The sequence below is a fragment of the Trichogramma pretiosum genome, unplaced genomic scaffold (assembly GCF_000599845.2).
Source record: "Trichogramma pretiosum strain Unisexual culture from Peru unplaced genomic scaffold, Tpre_2.0 scaffold3, whole genome shotgun sequence".
Taxonomy (NCBI): Eukaryota; Metazoa; Arthropoda; class Insecta; order Hymenoptera; family Trichogrammatidae; genus Trichogramma; species Trichogramma pretiosum.
This window is the reverse complement of record NW_019641698.1, coordinates 1,761,162-1,782,220: the sequence shown is the minus strand read 5'-3', so window position 1 is coordinate 1,782,220 and position 21,059 is coordinate 1,761,162. Positions and strand designations below refer to the sequence as shown.

Below are 21,059 nucleotides of genomic sequence, written 5' to 3'. Positions count from 1 at the left end.
TTGATGCGGCATAATAATACACTAGCGGCGTTCCTCGCTCGCTAACGCTCGCTCGTACATATACCGTGCGCGGTGTCTATTAGAATGCAAAATCGACAATAGGCTGCAATAAAATGGAAAACAAACGTATTACAGGTGTAATTTTCAGGGTATCTGCGCGTAAAAAATCTCCTCGTCGTGTTCAGCCGTCGATAGTCGAAAATCATAATCGCATGTAACGATCGAACAGCAAATATGTGCGAGACGCATCTGGCGGCTCGGCATTATTTACGCAATGCTCCACATCCAACATACATACTCTCACACAAGCATACACAAACGCACACCATGATACACACACTATACGGCTCGTACACACGTTTTCATAGCTCTCGCAAGTAGGTCGATTGTTAATGCAGCGTGTGTGTTGCCGCGGCAAAGTTCCAAGATAACAAACTACTCGCGCGCGCACACACACACACACACACATAATAATCAATAAAAGCAACCCATTAATAATAGCGGCCCGTGTGCACTGCTACCCGCCCCCCTGTCTGAGTGTGTGTTTATTATACGATCGAAACGTCATTAAAGCGGATGCTTCATTTGCCCTTAATAGCCGTGTATCAGTCGTATATCTGTACTTAATACGACTTTTTTTTCCTTCACTGTCCACAGGTAGTCTCCATAGTGCTGAATTTCGGAGTTCTCGTGTCAGCCATTTACGAGGGCATATACGCGCGACGTGGCGGCGATCCCACGAGGCTCGGCAGGAACCACTACTCCGAGCACAGAGGAGCGACTTTCAGCAATCCTGGATATCGAGAAAATCGTCACTCCAATAATGGTGAGTTGGCGGCGACGGCGGCGGCGGCTCGAAGCGACGTAGGTGCGATATCAATGGAAGAAAACGTAATCGGTGAGGCGAGCGTAATTTTGTTTACATCGTGTATTCGCGCAGTCGTCGACGATGACATACATACGCGCGCAAAGGAGAGGAAATATGCATCTCCGCGCGAGTAGCGTTGCATGATTGTCGCGCACACGCGTATAATAATGCGCGCGTATATGAAATAGGCGGTGGCGGCCAGCGTCGATCACGCGATACCCGCGGCACGTGCATGCAGGCGCGTAGCGGCATAGTACAAGTAATTAAAATCACTGGCGCAATTTTTTTTCTCCTCCTTTTTTTTTTGCATTCGCGCGCGTACATAGTCGAATCGCTGTTATCCGCGCACCTTACGCGGCCTCCGCGTTAATTGATGCAACATGCGAGATGTTATTTTTTGTAGGACGATCATTCGTTGATCGCCTTGTTGTGTATACTTGGCGTATTTGTCTGAGCGTGTCGATTTATATTATAATGTTACTGGAAAAAATAAATATAGGGAGCATTTGAAATAAATGGTCACGTTGATGCGCTAGTATCCATATAATAACGCGTTGCCGAATGTTGCGAAATCGATCGGAAGAGTACACGCGGTTGTTATAGCGAAAATATATCGATACAGCTGCATTATAGAATATGTATATGCAGAGCGGCTCGAGCAACGATTTATTAGTGCACCGCAAACACGCGAGCGCGCGAAAACGCCTGCCTCCGCCGCGTGTATATAATCTACCATGTGTGTATACACGCGAGGTGATCCGCGAGAGGAAAAGAGCGAGCGAGATGCGGAGACACGGACGACGCCTACGTGATTTTTTTGCGCTTTATTACGTTACACATATCTATACGCGTGTGCAGCGAGAGACGTACGCAGGCCGAGACAGCCGACCATGTGTGGTATATTACATACGCGCGTACACGCATCAATTTAAAGCGTGTCAATGACGCGCGCGAGACCCGTGCTGGCGTCGTTTCATCTTTTTCGCAGCGGCGAGATATCGACGAGAAGAGTTAGGTACATACTGTGCGAGGCGGTGCCAGGCGGACATGCTATTAACCCATGAGCGATGAAGCCGCCAGGCGAGCTTGTCGCATTTTCACGTCGAATTCTATCCAACTTGATCGATGTATACGCGCGCCGCGATGAAGTAAAGCGACGCGCGGGAGAGAATAGATCGTCGATGATTTTGTCTCGTGAAAAAAAATACATAGATAAATAAAAAGAAGGATATATAGGCAAAGCTGTAAATTCGTTAATGAAAAATCACGCGCGAGCTTGATGGTCTTTTTGGAAAAACCGAGCTTTCAACAAAAAATATTCACCGGGATAGCTCGGGCTCGTCGAATGTATACATCCGACTTTGAATACGTGTATCGCGAGCGTGGTAGTACCTACGTATTATATAGATCGCAAAAGCTCGGTTGGTCGCGCGAATTGCGAACGATAAAAGCCCGCGCGCAACTAAGTGCACCCTGTATATATTCGACGCGTAGGTACCTATACCACACGACATCGTGTCTCTCTCGGTCCACGCACACATTTACGCGCATCCGATGTTTGTATACGTATGCAGGAGGTTCGCCGGCTGCTGCACGCCACTGTCACGCTTATAACTACACGCTAATCGAATCCTACACCATATCGCGACGCTACGTATACCTTCGGGCGAACGTATACGCATATACACGTGTATCGGCTTCGATTAAAAGCTATCGAGTTTATATTATATGCACTTGAGGACATGCGCGAAACCCGATCGTTAATATATTATTGCCTAGACTTGTATAGAGCGACCAGTACTACGTTTAAAGGACGCACAACGATTTTTTCTCAGTATTAGTTTTATTTCACCCGCGCGAATATATGCAAAACCTGCGTCATACATCTAGGTGGGAGAGTTTTTTTTTTTTTTTTTGATGCAGTTTGAGCGCGCCGATTGGATTCCGCGTAAATTTTCTATTTCGTCAAAGTTTGTGCTCGCGTACAAGGGAGAAACTTTGCATACGCATACATTTAGGCGAAAACAAAGTTTTAAAATCGCAAATCGCGTACATGCACGCGCGGGTTGACAAAGTTTATTTCCCGCGCTCGTCCCTTTTTTCATCGAGCCGATCCTAATAAACTACGCTACACGTACCATCGAACGTATAACAGTTCGACCGACGGCGACGGCGCGTGGGTGGAAAAATTCTCGACTTTCAATTTCCCCCGATCTATACTTAAAATACGTTCAATGTATACATGTAACGAGAGCCGATGTAAAGCAAGGCATACGTGTGTCACAGGTGGAGGCATCTCGATGACGGACGCCTCGGGCAAGCCGTACGTGGGCGGCGGCAGATCGCAGCACGGCAACGGATCGATGGCGAGCGTCGCCACCTCGGGCATAAGCGTCGTGTCGAGCGTCGGCTCGCCCCTGCGCAGCTCCCTCAAGAAGCCCAAGCCCCTCGGCATACAGAATCCGGGCTTCTCGTCCACCTCGCCCCAGCTGCAGCGCAACGGCTCCCAGAAGAAGGTGCGAATACAGACGCACTCCACGGAGGTATGATATATCGGTCCGAGTCCGCGCTACGCGCGACGCGGACTCCGGCGGGCCCCCAGCGATCATCATGGCAACAACGGCAGCACGAGGAACGGCGCCAGCAGCAGCAGCAGCAGCAGCAGCTCCCAGCATCATCATCAGGCCAACAATAATCATTACGCGGACCAGAGCGAGGCTCGCGTTGTTATTGCGACGGCCGATGATAAAGCACGCGACGAGCAGCAGCAGCAGCAGCAGCAGCAGTCGTAAACTCGTTATTCGTTATTGTTATGTAAACGCAACCCGTTTGTCGTACCATTACATGCGCTTTGAGAATTTGTACATATTCACTATTATTACTGTATGCGATATGCCGATAGATTATGTGTAAAAAAAAGAAGAAGAAAATCAATCAGTCATTGTATTACGATGCGTCGATTTTAAATGTTGTTGTATAAAACTATATAAAGCACTAAAGTTTTTATTGTCTCGCGTTGATTTTTAAATAATATTTATTATTATTATCATTATTTTTATGCTTATTATGATTATTATTATAATTATTATGATTTTAAAAGTAAATCTAGCAAACGTGAGAGCGATGGGTGATATTAGTCAATTTCTGTCCACTTTATTCCGGCAAAATAATAGCAATTGTTGTTCAATTTTGTTAAAACCTTTATCTAAAGCTTACTTTTATGAATATTTATTAGATTTATTTATTAACAAGTTACACGCGTCATGTGCAATTGCAAAGATCCGATGAAAAACGATAGGGCTGTACATAATGACACAATATGCTTGCGCACATTGAGAGAGTAACAAATTAAAGCAAATCATTTCGTATGGTGTGATTCATATTTTAGTATAATATATTGTACGTTATTAACTGTTTGTGCATATGTAACTGTACATTATAAAAGATATTATGTATTATATGCCGGCCCTAACAGTATCGTAGCTTCTATTAATACGCTCAAGTGCTTTAAACTATTGTCAATCAAAATTTGGATTATGTATATGATATATTGTTACAGATAAACAATAAGCTATAATAGTCACAACATTTAAAGCACAACATTTATAATGAAAGTGTTTCGAGAGAGATCAACTTTTAATTTCAAATTGACTATAGAATTATAATGTAACTATTTTGTTGACTTTATACACATTCGAATATAAGATAATGATTAAAAGTAATTGAAACGATAAAACTTTTTAAACGCGATTATGTGATATGTATTTGAAATCTTAACTCCATTAAAAAATTATGATATTATACGTATCCTGGTAGAAATTGATGGTATATAATAAATTGTTGCTTAATTATAAATATTTAACAATACGTTATTACTCACTTATGCTCTCATTGAACTTCCCATTGAAACTATTGCATACTTCAATGCGTCTTCGTAGAAACTAATTTGATTCGTTATAAATTTTTAATCGTCACTGTAAAATATGCAGAAAAAAGCTAGAGAAAAATACATGTTTGCGTGTAAAATTCAGCTACTACGTGAACAATTTGTATGATATGTGTTATGATTCTTACGATTATAACGAATCCGTCCAGCCCCTTCGACGAGGCAACTTATTGTCACATAACGCAAGAAATTCATACCTGCATATTTTGCTTTTTTTATATTATTAAATATTTTACAGCAACCCAAATATGGTTCATAAGTAACACTTACAATCACCAACTGTTGTACAATTAATAATCAAATGTCGATCCCTCGTAACAGTGATCCGTCCAAACATACTCGTTTTAATTTTTTTTCCATTTTTGCGTCTTATTGTCAAAATACAATTGTACTGCGATATTTTCATGCTTACATATAACTTTATATATTTTTTAATAAAATATTACGGTTGAGCTCCATAGGGGATGATTGTAATTTCGTTAGGCTTTAGTTCAAACTGTAATTGACGAAAAACCAAAACTACTGAGCTAATGATTAACTTTTAGTTATTTATGAAAAGATGGTATTTGAAGAATATACATTATATATATATTAGACGTAAGGTAAAGTGAGCGTAAAATTTGTAATTATCGCGTGTGCGGCTGTGCACACGACATCAGAAGGTGAATTTCCATTTTGTAGTTACTTTAATGTAAATGAATCTTATGTCGTTGATTGGTTCTGATAATAAAATTTCAAATCCAACGACGGAATAATAAAATATCTATAAAACTGTGAATATCAAGTACTCTTTGTTTTCTATTTTTACCTATTCTAGCTACGAAGAAGGTGATAAAATAAATAATAGACAAGAAAGTTTTGTAACAAAATAAATGTTTCTTTTATTAACAATGAATGAACTTGAACAATTTAATCAAGTCGATGAGAATCTTCGACCACTCAAACCGGCGATGTTCAAATTACATAAAATAAAACAAATTCAATGATAACAATAAAACCGACAACAATAACATTTTCTCGCTCTGCTAGTTTTAAAATTACTTTCATTTTCTGATTATTTTTGCATGCTCGCAAAAAATACCGAATGAGTAAGTACCAACGTGTCCGTTTGCCATTGTATCAGAGCTCCTCGCTAGTAGGAGCTCAGTACAAAAAACATTTTTAGATTTCCTTACTTTTCTATCCTACACAGTGCAATTATCAATCGAACTTCAATTATCGTCTCGCTTCTAATTGTCATTCATTGCGAATAACACAAGACCAATAAATTTATTTACATAGGAAGTAAACAGAAAACGAGCAGGAGAAAAAGCATCGAATTTCCGAAGGATGGAATGGGTACAGGGATTACATTTATTTGAGGTCAGACCACTGAAACTGCAGCGAGTACTGGCAACCCTCGTGCTGGCTTCTTTCTTATTATTGTGGCGTTTCGTTTTTGTTTTCATTGTAAAACGATTTGCTTCGGCGAAGCTTTTGCATTGGCTTCCTGTGCGTAATCAACGATTTATATAGCCTCAAGGCAATAAGAGGCGAGAGAGAGCAGCCTTGTATATTTACTTCTCCGCGAACCAGCATTATGTACAAATAACAGTTAAAAGCATTTGGATCCGAGACGATAATGGAAAACTACTCTTTATATTTTTTTCACAATACATGCGCTACGTTGTAGATTATTATTACATCAAACGATGAATTTTATTTTGCTCCAAAATTTTTTAACCTACGCATATAATCCAAGATTTGAAATGAGAATTTAATGTATTTACACCACGTACCCGAATCCGTGGCACAAACGAATCCTTTCGATCGTCTTACTTTATTTTTTATTACTATTTTTTACTTTATTTTTTTCATTTTTTTTTTACAAAATTACGCATAGAAAAAATAAAACGTTTTTATATAAAAAAAGTTAGTAAAAAAAATTTATACCGAAAAACGTATAGTAGAGTATTTACAGCGTAGCTTACTTTTTACATCGTCTGCGCTCGTTCAACGTATATGTGTTAAGAAATTTTTAATCAAAAGATAGGACCTTTCGACGCGCTCGATATGAGCTCGCGTCGCTTCCACGTAGTAGGCTGCGTCGTTGTCGACGTCGAAGTACTCGTCGAGCTACCACCTGTCGTGACGCTCAGTCGAGAGCCACCACTGTGGTGAGAGCTAGCACTCCCACTGCCGCTGCCGCTCTTTTGGCTGTGAGGATGCAACACGGAGCTCAATCTCGAGCCCATGAACGACATCGACGGCAAGTGACTGCTGCTGGTTTTGCTGAGAGTCTCGGCATCGGGTATGTGGCGCGTTTGATGCCTCGAGTCGGTGTAACGGCGCTTCGTGTACTTTTTGTGATCGAGCACGTTCGACGTCGAGGACGACGGCTTGATGGAACTCGAACTAATACTCGAACGACTGCTCGAGCTTGGCAGTTCTCCACAGTTGAGGCTCATCATGCGCTCGATATCCTCAGTTTTACATCTGTACAAAAATTAGTGAACGATTATTTTTGCTTGCGTTATTAATAAATTAAAGTATTATGAAATTCGCGGCTGACCACATGCTGATCTGAACTACTTAAAAACATCCCCAACTTTATCGTTCGATATTTGATGGCTTCTCGGTATATTTAATTGGTCGGCTATTCCATTACATCATCGAACCCGCGCGCATAATGTAATAATAAAACTCACCTCATAACGGCACCGCCGATATTGGTTATGCTCGGCGTATAAGCCGGCGTGCGGGTCGAAGTAGCGCCGCCGGACATGTAAGATGAGCCGAGGCTCGCCTGCTGCGGTTTATGGGCACTTGGCTGCGAGCGCTGATGATACGCGTCCAGCATGGATGATCTCTGAATCTGCTTGAGCTCGCTCGATGTCGTAAACGAGACCCTCTGCAACGACGCCTGCTGCTGCTCCGGATTTTGTTGTCGAGGCGAAACGACCGAGTCCGGGCTAGCCGGCGGAGAACAGCTGCTCGTGGCCCAAGACGGCGAGCTCGGCGCTTGTTCGACCGTATTGGAGGACGATCCGACGGCGCTGTCGCTGCCTCCGGAATATTTCGTCGGCGACGCGGGATCATCTCCGCTCGTTGCTCTCTGTCTCTGTCGTCTCGGAGGTGCATTAGGCGAGGCGCTTTTTACCACATTGTTCGTCGTGTCCTCGATGTAAGGTATGTCGGGGTCGTCGAGATTGAGGGTCAAGGCTCCGGTCATCGGTATCGTCAGACTGGCCGTGATGACGGAGCCACTCTTGGACTTTCTGGAATCGGCGAGAGTCGGCGTTGGATGATCTTCGAGACTCGAGACGCTGTCGATGCTGTTGCTGCGTCCGGTCGACGAGTCTCCGACGACCAGCCCGTCTTTCCGACGGCCGCTCGGACGCTTGTTCGAGCGTCGCGGCTGTCGGGGACTGACGATATCGCCGCCCGTTCCACCTGCCTCGTGCAGGCACTCCTGGCGCGAGTAGAGGCGCCGCTGACTCGTACTGCTCGTGCCGCTGCTGCTGGACACGGCTGTGGCAGGGGCCGTCAGGGCAGTCGGCGACGTCGGCGACGTTGGCGAGCTCGTCTCGTCCACCGAATAATTTTCCGTCTCGCTGCAGCACAACTCAGGATCGTCTTGGCATTGTCTAAAAAATCGAGCGAGAAAAGACGGTTACGATTCGGCTGAACAAACATTTACATTGAACTCGAGCGAGAAGGTGATGAAACTCACTCGTCGGCGCGCCTAGACAGGACTGCATCCAGCTCGGCCGGATGACTGTCCATCATGTGCAAGTAGAGCTCGTCGACCAAAGCCGCTGGTACGATGAAGAGAGTGGACACGTGCTCGAGCAGTGCCCGAACGACGTTGATCACGTCGATGCGCTCCTCGGCACGCTCGGCCGAGAGCTCGGTGCGCGCGTGGCCGGCCTTCACGCAGTGCAGTATGTTGGGTGCGAATACCTGTGGGCGGATCCAAATCAATATGTATAAAAACTCGTGTATTTTCGTCGGACAAATAAGAATCCAAATGATTTAGTAAATCTTATATTATGCGTGGAGACGCGAGAGTAAGAAGACAGATACAAGCTCGTGAGAGCTTTCTAGTTGAACGACTTAAAGCTATCTTTCTGCCACTTCGTGCGTGCGCCAGGCATCATCGACGCGTGACACATCATAAGAAGTACGCATGTATCATGAGCATCAAAAAAGAAAAAAGGACCAGATGAAATTCCCACGCGCTTACGCTTTAAGATTCGCAATTCCTCGTGGACCGATTCTCGCGCACTCGTAAACGTCCGATAAAATTTCACTCGCCCACTCTCACTAATTTTTTTTTCTTTTTCCGATCATATAAATTGACGCTGCTGATTCAAACGCATTCGATTCGATGATCGTTTTGTCTCTTTTTCTTTTTTCTTTTCGTTCTGTTACGAGAAATAATACTTGACTTACGGTAGCAAGATTGGTCTTGTCCATCTTGTTGCCGATCAACTCGCCACGATCTTCGCTGTTGGCCGCGACCTCGCTGAGAAAGTTCAACAAAGCGTACAGAGTCTCGCGATTTGGCGTCGGCAACAGCTGCACCAAGTGCTGCAGCGCTTCGTGCTGTAGTCGTCTGTTGCGAATTTCTATAATACGTACACGAAGAAAAGGAGAGATATAGATATAGCGTTGGGGAAAATCATAATACAATACAAATTGGATGATTCATTTTTCGAACTATAAAATGTATAAATCATGGACTCATTTTCTACACGTGCGAACAATCAACGTTCACCGTCTCTGCAATTTATATCCGTACTTTTTTTTTATTATTATTACATAAAATCTGCAGTTGAGAAGTACTGTATTCTAAATATACGTTATTTAGAAAAGAGGAGAGAGAGATCTCGGAGATTCTCATAACCGAACGAGTCGTAAAATCAGTGGGTTGGAAAATAAATTGCAAAAAAATGTTGAGATTTTCAATCTGGCAGCGCGTGCGCGAACGATTTTCCAGCTCGGCGAGTATATAACACTCGCATGCGTGGCTAAGACGAAACACAGCTAGCGCGGAATATTATACGTATTACTCGATGGAGCGAGGAATTCGAGCGCGAAAAAAAGCCATGGAAATATTACTGGCGCATTGACGCTCGAGGAATGTGTGCGCCTCGTGCTCGACGTATTGCACGTATATAAATATTGTACACGCACGTAGACACACAAACTTACACACACTGCACACACACACACACACATACACTACACACGTGAGCGTGTGTTATAATAGCGAAGAGTCTTGAGAATTGTCTATTAATACACGACGAGCGGCTATTAAAGCGGCCGGTCCTGACGTATGAACGCGCGCGCGAGCGCTTAAAGGAGGTATACCGCGCGTCGCGCATAAACATATTCTATATCTAGATAAAAGGTTGCTGAACCGACAAGCCCACCAGACTATATATACGTCGCGATGTATATATGTTGCAAGGCACTTTTCACACGCGTACTTTAATAAACATACGTAATCGATTATCAGCTGCTGTATTTTTTTTCTCGCTACGTCAACGCAGCACCGAATCAGCTATTTTGATATCGTGGCTCGCGGCTGAATCAGATGAAATTTTTAAACCCGCGAGCGAAAATTTATGGATGTCGTCAGCGATAAAAATTCGATAGATTCTAAAAATTATGTCATCTATGAGAGAGCTCGTAAATGTGCCAAAATATAAGAAAATAAAAACAAACGCGTTTACTTTTATACTGACTCTGAGTGTGAACGAAGGCTTGATAGAGATCGCGGCAGAGCAGCGCGTCGGGCAGATCGCGAAAGTACTCCTTGAGCAGGGCCGCAACGTCGTGCGGACACTGGTCGGCGCCGATCTTCGTCTCTCGGCCGCAGTCCCAGTCCTCGCGCAGCTGACGCACTCGCTTCTTCGACGGCGAGACGCGAAAGATGCCGAGCATGTGCAGGCCCGTGAGCTCGAGGTGCTTGATGCACTGGCGCACGATGTTGGGCACGACCTCGAAGTCCGACAGGTGTCCGTCGCCGAGCTCGAGCAGCACCCCGGAGTCGCTTCCGGTCAGTGCCGCGCTGCCCGTCGTCGTGCCGGTCTTCGACGGCAGGGACTCCCACGAGCCGCCCTGTTGAGGAAAAAAGAAGAAAATTGTACATGAGTATTTGATTTCTGAACCGCGACAGAAGTCGATTCGGCGAGTAGTGCGAGGCACTGAATTTAGCTCTACTATAATGCGTATACGTAACGCGCGTGCAAGAGCTCGACGTTAGAGCTGAAATGCGTCAAACTTGCGAGCCGTTTAATTGTCACGCCGATATATTTATAAGCGTTCAAGGCAGACCTTTTTTCCGAGAAATCGTACTTGGATCGAGAGCTTGTTGATTGTTTTTGAATTTCGCGTTCAATTCGATAAAAGCACGACTTGCATTTTATGTAGACCTGCCCCCTTGCACGCTTGGGGCTTTGAGAATATTCAATGCGCGAAGCCAAGAAATTTGCAACTTTTGATCGCGCATTTTTTTTCGTTTATTCCATTCGAAAATAGACTCGTTAATTTGTGATAGTATTACATTATCAAATATCAATCGATCGATTTGACGGTACAGCACCCGCAGGTATTGAAAAAAAAGTGAAAACATTGGCGCAATATAAATGAGTTTTTTAACCTTTAAAAGCCAAAATATAAAACAACGTGCCAAAATATGCAACGGAGGAAGTGTCGAGTTCGAAAAAATAAGTTATTTGATACATTATAACTACGATCGAGTTGGCCTCGTTCGCGTACGATCGTCATAGGTGGCCTCAAGCTCGTTCGTTACATTTTTGTAATAGAACAGAAGTTAATATTAGGGATATCGTTTGAGGCGACGGTTGCCTCGAGAAACTTTTTTCTCTTTCACTTCCTAAACGTTAAAAGAGATCGTTCGAACCGGTTTATGCTGTACCGGAAGCCGAGAGTTGAGAAATTAAATCCGATTCTGTGTATCACCGACGCAAGAACAATTGCGAAAAATGGGCGAAAAACAACGCGTTCGCCCTGACCGCGATATAAATCGGAGAAATTATTAAACCCTAAACGTAATATCGTCGACCTGGAAAAAATGAATTTAACGCGGGTGAATCTTTTTTTTTCGCGTTAAGCACGCGTACACATGTCGGTGTTGTTGTTTACAAAAAAGTAAGCATGTCAAAAGATATAGAAAAGAAGATTACAGCGTGAACGAATAGTACCTATAGTTTTTTGCTCACCTCGTCGGTTTTAGCCGAGGTGCTGGTCGTCGATTCGAACAGACTGGTGAAGCTGGCTCGGCTGCCGAGTCGACTGGCGTGGCCGAGGGCACTGTCGTAGCCCATTTCTCCAGAACCTGTACTGCCGACTCGGGACATTCTGTCGTTTTCCAGACACTGGGCAAGGGGTAAGCCGAATACCAAGCCAGTGCCGATCGCATCTGTAAAAAGAGAGTTTTACAGTGAAAAAAAAAATATATCAAAATAATCCTTACTTCGAGTGTCATTTAATGTTGTTTTCGAGTCATATATGATATAATTTCAAAGGTGCATGCATCCAAAAAGCGAAGGTCATATGACTGAAATCTACTCTTTGTAAAGATTAACTGAACCAAAAGCATCCTGCAGATGCCTCTCGGTCTTTCTCTGCGCAGCATAGAAATGCATACGCACTACGCGATCTATAATCGTCGTCGAAAACGTCCGCTGATGCTGTTGCTACTTTTCCACGTTCGGGCGAACCAAATTTTGCTCGCGTTGATATATATTGTCAAGATATATTTTATCTGTGACTTGACCCTGTAGTACAGACTCGAGCCACGTCGCCTAGAGCGAATTATTTTTCAGCCTCTTTATACCAACTATTGTGTAAGTGATTAATTCCTAGATATTCCTAGTCGATTTTCTGCGGCTGCAATTAATTCCCAAAAGCCGTGTGAGTAGCAAAAATAGTCAACTGCAAGCCACCGCGCGCATATAATAGTCTCGATTTTATAGAGGTCGATTTCGCGCGGCGCTCGACGACCACCAGTCAAACAAAATCCAAAAGTGCTTTGCCCTTATATCGTTAAAGCTCGTTATGTTCCATTCGTAAACAAACACCATTTTATATCGACACATTTAATCGAGCATCCGAAATTGGAATTATGCGTGGCATTTATTGAAACGGCGATGTGTTTTTTTTCAACGCAACCCTTTCGACGTCATTCCGATTCAACTCACGCCGTTTTTTTTTAAGTTCGTCTCATTTACGAATAGCTAAACTTGTATATTACTCGAATTCAATGTTTTATTCGTAGACTTAAGCTGTCTCCAAGCTGCATATACATTTTCAACACTTTATTTATTTATATATATTACGATGTTATTGTGATGTTGTGTCTATTAACCCATGATCACTACTTGGCATCGAGTCAGACGACGTTTACTACTATATTTTAGCCTAGATGTATTTTTTTTATCTCATTCATAGATCCCAAGCAGTTTTCATTAATGCGTCGAGAAAGTCGATGGGGGAGATGCGGCAAAATTACATTTTTCATCCGATTACAAAAGGCAGCGAAGAGAAAAGATGCGTTGACGTAGCTTAGATATATATAACATAAATAAGAGTGCGTTGAGGGAGAGAAAGTCTTATGTAATAACAATATAAAGGAGCGAAAGAAAGGAGAGCATTACTCACCCTTGTCTTTATCTTCCTTGCCCTTGTTGTCGAAGAGGCTGGTGGTCAGGGCTTTGCGCTTGAGCAAATAGGCTCGTCTCTTGGGCTTGGAACTGCTCGAGCCGCCGCTCAACGATTCTGCAAACAACGCCAGCGGAAAACATATTATTATACAGCGCATCCCGTGAAAATGTCATGAAACTTTTTTTCTTTTTCTATTTCTCGCGCTCATTTCATCGTGCACATTGCGAATATTTTGCATGCTGTGTGTACAACATGTGCGAATATATATGGGTGTGTGCGTACGCGAGCGCGTAAGTATTCTTCTCAAAGGTAGTCGCGTGCGTAAATGAAAAACTTGACCCACATATGCCGTGCGCAAAATATAACAGAGAGAGGGAGAGAGAGAGAGAGAGAGGGAGGGAGAAAACGTCGGAGAGCTTGCCCGAGCTTCGCATATTTATTAATCGTCTTCTCTTTATCTCTCTCATTCGACTGCGGTGTATGCGTGTGCGCGGCGGAACATGTATAGGCTTAGGCGCGCGCGGCTGCATACACTGGAATGCACCGTAACAGCACGATCTCACTCGCGCCTCGCTGCGCAAGAGCTTTATATATAAATGAAATTCCGTATAATACGTACAGACACGCACACAGACACACATGTGCGAATATGCGCAAGTCTATATTTATGTACATAAGAGGCTATTTTCGTACGACTCAAGAGGCTATAATATTCACGAGAAGCCGAGCAAGTGTGCGAATAAGTGTATACATCTCTCTTTCACTCTTTCTCCTTGTCTCTCTCTCTCTCTTTCTCTTTCTCTCGGGCGCTCTTCCCGAAGATACTTTCGACTTTTCTTACGGAACACGTCGCTACCGCGGCGCTATATAACGATAATGAAGAGAGGAGAGAAAACGATATATAGCGATGACGGCTTGTGAATAACGTGTGAAATATTTCCATTCCGTCACGCATCGCGCGACGGCGAGTGCGCGCCCCTTGACGTTTTTCGTCGTCGTCGTCGTCGAGCCGCCGTCGCCGCTGCCGACTCGCGAGAACGCGCACGAGTTGAATTCTCTTCTTCTTTTTTTTTACTCTTTTCTCGATTCCGTCGTTTACGATATTTTTTGCTGTTGATTTTACAACGAGACCCCCCCTCCCCCCGAGAGCGCGAGCGAGGACTGGATATTTTGACGGAAAAATAACAATAATGCAAAATAAATTTCAACTTTAGTCACGGTATTTTCCCTGATTACTAACTAAAACGTTAAGTTTTAGACGAAAAAGAAAACATTCCAGTCCATTTGATATTGAAAAAAAAAAGTTCTGAGTGGTTTTTTCTCAGGTCTATCTTTGTGCACCGCGTGCTTATAACTCTTAGTTTGAAATAAAGATCTTGTCTATTTTGTATTGGATTCGAAGCTATTATAAGAGAAATTACAAATTTATCAATTTCCCTTCACCTTGCTCTTTGTATTTATTATGGAACACGCGGTGAAGCAGATTTTCATTGGAAAAATGTCCAATCAGCAGGTAGGCAGTAATCAATGAAAGAAAAAGAGTGTACAGTCCCGTCGATAACAGCTAATCGCCTTCGATTGTGCTTCTATCTAATTTCGAAAATACTCAATCTTAAACCTCATTGTTCGGAACAATCGTCTTTTTCGCTCTCTCGCGATAGGCAAGTAAAACACGATGAAAAAAAAAGAAGTACACACTACACATACCGGCAGGCGGCCTTATTTGAACGCCGAGATTGAGAGCTTGGAGTTTGGCCACGGCAACGACGCTGAGTACCTTGCGTTCGATGTCTGACAGCTGACGCAGCGGCGTATCCTGCAGCGTTACCCTACGCCCACTCGTACCTGCCCACGTGCATTTGCCCTGCAATGTCGATTTCATTATATAGCTCGAAAATCATTTGAGCAATAACGTTCGTTATTCAAATATGTAGTATGCCTACTATACGCAGTGTGGGTGAAAGCGATTACATGCAAATATAATACCACGATCGAACTCTTCAATTTCTTTTTAATTATAAAGTTTTACGAAAAAAAAAAAACGTCAAACGTTAAGGTAAAATATTAAAATTTTATGTAATTTACACGAATAAAAATCAATAAAAGTGCCAGTAAGCGCCTTATAAAACATAGAAAAAGTATACGAGTGAAATTTCACTAATAATTATTATCAATATGATTGGTTGGTATTTTGATGAAAAGGACTCGCGTAAAACATTATTGAATGACAGCAGCTACCGCTGGGTATGCTTACGATTTATAAATAGACGAAATTTTAATCGACGTTGACTGCACGCGCGAATTCCTAACAAAATTCACAGGATTATGCAATAGCAAAAGGACGAACCCGATAATTACCCATTACAATTTCCGACCATCACTTCCGATTGACACGCGTATATCTGTATCGTTTAACGCGTGCTCGTACATTGCGTCACACCGAATTATTATTGTTCGACGAATCTGACACTTAGCTATCAATACTCATAGCCTCGAACGTGTTTATTTTTGTCATTACTTACGATAACACAATAAAAGAACCTGTTAGGCAAAAGCATTTTCGGAAAAAGTACAGGCGTTCAGCAACCGAATAGTAGTAGGCGTATTTCCTCAACTGTGATTATACTTTAAGGCGATTAATGCTCAACCCACATCTACCTTATAAGAGGCAATCAAGCTTTACGAGTATATTTTGTCATTTTTACAATCCCGCAATGTACATAAGCAGTGATACTCTTGATTAAGTCACATAACAACGGAATATAACTATACGCACGCGCGAACTGCGAGCTTTGCATAATAGAGATATAACATAAGCTTTCCCACGTTATTATAACGTGTTCATGAACGAATGAAAGCCTCGTCCCGAATCTCTATACGAGCACGGATTATATCGCTAAATTCGAAATTTCCCATAACAAGCAAAGTATTTCTCTTGGGAGTTTTCAGTTTTATTATATATCGAGCGCGACGACATGCCAAAATATTTTGATTTCTTTTCTGCCGCTGGTCGTCGGACCTCAAACTCACTATCCGCGGCGGAGATGACGAGCGAGGCGCGTCTCGATCAAACGAAAAATACGCACGTACGCGCACTATGACGTACGCATTGTATATGTGTACGAGGCGCACGCAACTGTCATCGCGCGCGAGTTCTCCACGCTGCTGGCCGCTGTGTTTTGAACTTTTTGAAAAGAGACGAGCGAAAATTTTATGCAATCCTCCGAACCAAAAACATTCGAATTTCGTAAAAATAGCCTCGATCGTGAGTCGCCTCAACCGACTGTATATAACACGCGATATAAATCATTCACTCTTTGCTCGTTCAATATATAAAGTGAGAAGAATATAGATATAAGAAAATCGTCCGCATCTCATCGTCGCGAGAGTATTTACTCGCGGAAAGAAACGAGAGTGGCGCGCGAGATAATAAGCGAATGCGGTGCAGCAGTGGTCGTTCGACGGCTGCTGCGGGCATCGCATCGTGTACGTATACTCGAATTGGATTGGATGGAAGGGATAAGAAGTAACGGAGAGCTTATTGCAAGTATTTATCAAGCTCTCTCTCCTCTGTACGTGCGCGCGTCGCGCCGAGATACGATTCCGCGCGCGAGCTTTCGTGTATTATAGCCTCTGCAAGCTCGCTCGTGTGTACGTGTGTGTGCGTGCGACTGCGTCTATACGTGGGCAGCAGTTGTACCGGGAGGCCGCCCCCTTACTAAATATAACCGACCCAGTGACACGCGTGAAACATCGCGCGCGCAAAAAGAGAGAGAGAGAGAGTATGTGTGTGTGAGAATAGTACAAGAAAAGTATTAAAACAGCGACTCGGGTGTGTATACATATGCACTCGGTCTGCGTTTAATAGTCTTCCGCATTTTTATTTTTTTTTTCTCTTTTTTTTCTCTCCCTCTCCTTTTTTATGCTCTTTCTACCCGAAAGTTGTTAGAGAAACCCGAGATAAGAATAATATTAAGAAAAAAAACCGAAGCGATGGCAAGCATTTGTACAAAAATCGAAAAATCACGCGCTCAAAATAATATAATACTTGATATCCTTACCTGGGGCGTCCAAGCGCAAACGACGTTGACGGCCCTCGACGAGCTCTTGCTTCTGGATTTAAAGATTTTCTTGGCCACCAGTCGACTGCTGTGATGCACCACGCTGCTCGACGACTTGCTCTTTTGCATCGCATTGCCACCTGCCGAACATAAAGCCAATGGCGACGATTAGATGCTGTGTTGGGTCGTGCGTGACATTCAACATATTACAAGTGTTTGTATCATGAAAATGTTTTCGTATGCAATATTAAACGGAGAAGTATAGTAATCGATGCGAACCGTGCAAGAAATGGGACAAAAAGGACTGATGATGCTTGGGTGTCGTCGGCTCCTCGCTGCCGAGGCCCGCGTCTATGCTGCTCCTCGAACTGGCGTCGCGGCTGATGGGCGAGGTGGTCGTCTCCGCGTCGTCCGATAGCAGCAGCAGCTGCAGCGCCTCGCCCGGCTGCATACTGCCCATCTCCCGATAGCCGATCATCCAGTTGGTTTGGGTCTGGCAGCCCTTGCTGTTGCCGTCGTCGTCGCCGGGCTTGCTTATCTCGCCCTTGGCCTTGATGTTGCGCAGGTTCCGATCGTAGTTGACGCGCTTGAACCTGTCGGCCTTGTCGCCGTCCACGGACTTTTTCCGGGCCATGCGCAGGTAGCGCTTGATCGTGTCGCTGACCGAGGGCGAGACGTCGTCCTCGAGGCTGCTACGCCGACGACCGGATTTGTGATGCTGCTGCTGCTGCTCTTTGGGCGACAACTGCTGCTGATGCTCTTTCACGTGCTCTTGCAGGCAGTGGTCGAGGGTCTCGCGCGACACCGGATCGGTCTGCGTGCCTTGGTGCGTGGTTCCGCGCTCGATACTAGGCCCCTGAACGGCGATCAGCGGCGGCGGCGAGGTGACCTCTCGACCGTCCCTCGCGTCGTCGCCGCCGCTCTTTCCTAGACGGCTGCGGCTGCCACCGGTGCCGCTCGTGCCACTCGGCGACGTCAAGAATCTGGTCGAGGGCGAGGTCCACACGCCCGTCGACCTGGGACCGCGAAAATTCCTCACTCGCCTGACAGCGAAATACAGATCGGACAACTTCTTTCTGTCCGTCAGAATGTCCTGCATCATGTGATCGCAATTGGGCGACTTGCCGAATTGGCGCCTCAGGGTGTCGAGCAGCATCTGGTGCCCCGAGTCGCTGTGGTAAGGCTTGGCCCTCCTGGAAACGCCACCGGTCGAATCGAAAGAGGTCATTGTCGAGGATGTTGCGGAAGCGGGATAATTAGTCGTAGTCCTTCTGCCGCTGTACGTAGAGGTCGCTGCTGTTGTTGCTGCTGCTGTTGCTGATTTGCCGGACGCTTCGTCTCGTCTACTGTCCGACATGAGTTGGTTGAGAAGCTGATTCAACTTTTCAAAGAGCTTCTTGCAATCTAAACTACTTGTGGTGCTGGACGAAGGCTCCTTGGCTAGCCCGCAGCCCGGTACCGAGTGGTCGCCCGAGGTCGAGCGCGTCGTCGTCGGATTGCTGCTCGTGCTCGTGATCGTCGAGGCGGCGCTCTGCGACTCCTGCATAATCAGGAGTCTCTCCAACATCTCCTCCAGCTCTCTGGTCTCGGCCTCTTCCCGGCTCAGGCGCTCCTGCTCGACTCCCGGCGAGCTCGACGCGCTGCCGCCGACGCCACCACCGCCGCTGCTGTCCAGCGTCGTCGCGGACGATCTGTGATGATGGTCCGTCAGCAGCCACTCGCGCTTGACCTTGTTGAAGTCGAGCCGGCCGGAGTTGATGACGGGACTCGAGGGCACGCCGCCGAAGCTCGAGTTGGAGCCTCTGGAGCGGCGCTCGGCCTCGTCGAGCCAGCTCGGCTTGATCCGGCAGCTGCCACCGATGCGACGAGGCGGTTTGACGCGTATGCTAGGAAGACCCAGCCAGCTGCCCGGACAGGAGTACTTGCGCTTCGGCACGGGCAAAAACTTGGTCTCCTTCGAGCATATCTCCTGGAAGTTCTGCTCGATCAGCTCGATCGGAATGTTTTCGGATTGCTGTTGGTGGTGGGCCACCGACGAGGCCATCTTGGCCGCCGCTATGGACTCGGGTATGAGGCGGCGGCCTGCATCGGTCATGTAGCGCCAGGTCTTGCGGGTGAGGAGCCATCGCACGTTGCTGTTGCTGGCTTTGGCCGTGGCTCGTTTGCGCTCCTTCGAGCCCGGCGGCGAGCGCGTCGCGGCAGTCCCGCTCGACGACGACTGATGCTGGGACGACGCGTCGAGGCTGTCTCGACGCGATCGCCGCCGACCGGGACTGTCCGCCATGTCCTTCCTCGCCGCTCGCACCACTTTTGTAACTTGTCCTTGCTCTTCGGGCCCTTCCTGCTGCTGCTGCTACTTTTTCCGATAGTGGCTCGTGGTCGCGAGCCGCCTCCACGATGGCTGCTGCGTTCGTTGTTACTGTCGCTATGCGACGACGATAACGGCAGCGGCGGCGACTCGGACTTGTGCATCCCATGAGGTACGCTCTTGGGCCGATCTCTTTCGCAGAGACGTCGACACCCAAGACTCTCTTTTTCTCCCTCTCACTCTCACTCTCTTTCTCTCTATCTTTTTCACACACACACACACACGCCCACGCACTCGCGTTCTTGCCAAGTGTAAACAACACCTATCGGATATCACTTAACTAACGCGCACGTCAACACTTGTCACACTCTTAATAGGATACGAGCTTTCACATCGAGCTTTTGGAATGTGAAGTTGCCGAAAACTCGAGAATTTGGATGTGTATATCTGCACGATATTGGAGCCGCCAAGGAGCCTCCTTACGTATCAACGACCTCTACTCGTTGAAGCCAGCCAACTTTCCGGACATCGTCGAGAGCGCACGATTAACGAGCCTTCGAAGCTGTAGCGAGCGAGAGCGACTATTTCAGCGCTTTACCGCAAGCACGGCGCGTAATTACGAAAGTAAGGCTTCTCTCGTAAAAGGCACTCTCGTTTATCACTTAACACGTGGACGCGCGTGGCTGCTCGACTGCCTCGGATCGAGCTGCGAACGAGTGCGTGCACGTATAGACTTTTTTCGCGCGCGCGCGCGCTTATTACGACGTGCTTGCTACTTTCGAGATCGGTCGGCGGTCTGGCGCTCGCAAGCTCGCACGCGCTCTCGCGGATCACGAATCTCTCTCGCGACTCCTCCTTTTTTTCACGACTTATGTCAGAGCAGCAACGAGTCAAGCTCTCCGCGACGCGAGCCATGCGAGCGCGGCCGGTGGCGGCCGACTATTTAATGCTGGCCCCCGCGGATGGCTCTTGTGTTGCACGCGCTTTCCGGCCACGTATCTGCGTCCGCGGCTGCTACTCCGTGTGTGCCGTGTGTACGCGCGCGCTTAAGCGGGCCACGTCGTTCGGATGGTCGTCATCATCGTCTAAAATCGTCGGTCTCTTTGCCCCCCTCGCGACTTTTCTTCTCTCGCGTTATATGTATAGCGCACGCACGCACACACACACTTCCAACTTTCTGTCAAGATGTCTGCGCTCTCT

The 21,059-nt window shown here is 45.8% G+C and overlaps 2 protein-coding genes across 4 annotated transcripts in view; one reads left to right on the top strand and one right to left on the bottom strand.

The window, feature by feature from the left end:
* Positions 1 to 5,592, top strand: part of LOC106650594 — a 50,023-nt gene extending 44,431 nt beyond the window's left edge. The window contains exons 6-7 of one of the 3 annotated variants that reach the window (XM_014368703.1): positions 658 to 826; positions 3,155 to 5,592. In XM_014368703.1, the coding sequence (XP_014224189.1) occupies positions 658 to 826; positions 3,155 to 3,417 (432 nt within the window). In that variant the 3' untranslated portion in view covers positions 3,418 to 5,592. Of the gene's footprint in view, positions 1 to 657; positions 899 to 3,154 lie in introns of all 3 variants that reach the window. The other 2 variants (XM_023462338.1, XM_023462337.1) reach the window with 2 other exon arrangements.
* Positions 5,593 to 5,764: 172 nt separating this feature from the next.
* On the bottom strand, positions 5,765 to 19,835 carry LOC106650294. Its single transcript, XM_023462318.1, has 10 exons — positions 17,831 to 19,835; positions 17,552 to 17,691; positions 15,198 to 15,354; positions 13,488 to 13,604; positions 12,047 to 12,246; positions 10,547 to 10,922; positions 9,249 to 9,424; positions 8,527 to 8,756; positions 7,502 to 8,440; positions 5,765 to 7,289 (listed from the first exon to the last, which is right to left on the bottom strand). The coding sequence occupies exons 1-10, from the start codon at positions 19,833 to 19,835 to the stop codon at positions 6,836 to 6,838; spliced, it is 4,794 nt and encodes a 1,597-aa protein (XP_023318086.1). The 3' UTR covers positions 5,765 to 6,835.
* Positions 19,836 to 21,059: the final 1,224 nt, after the last annotated feature.

Bases quoted from the DNA above. Each gene is read 5' to 3' on its own strand.
- LOC106650294 (XM_023462318.1), bottom strand. From the start codon at position 19,835: ATGGCGGACAGTCCCGGTCGGCGGCGATCGCGTCGAGACAGCCTCGAC. The intron at 13,605-15,197 runs GTATGTGTAGTG...CGTTGTTTGCAG, and splicing joins TCAAATAAGGCCGCCTGCCG to AATCGTTGAGCGGCGGCTCG. The intron at 8,441-8,526 runs GTGAGTTTCATC...TCGATTTTTTAG, and splicing joins CTGTCTAGGCGCGCCGACGA to ACAATGCCAAGACGATCCTG.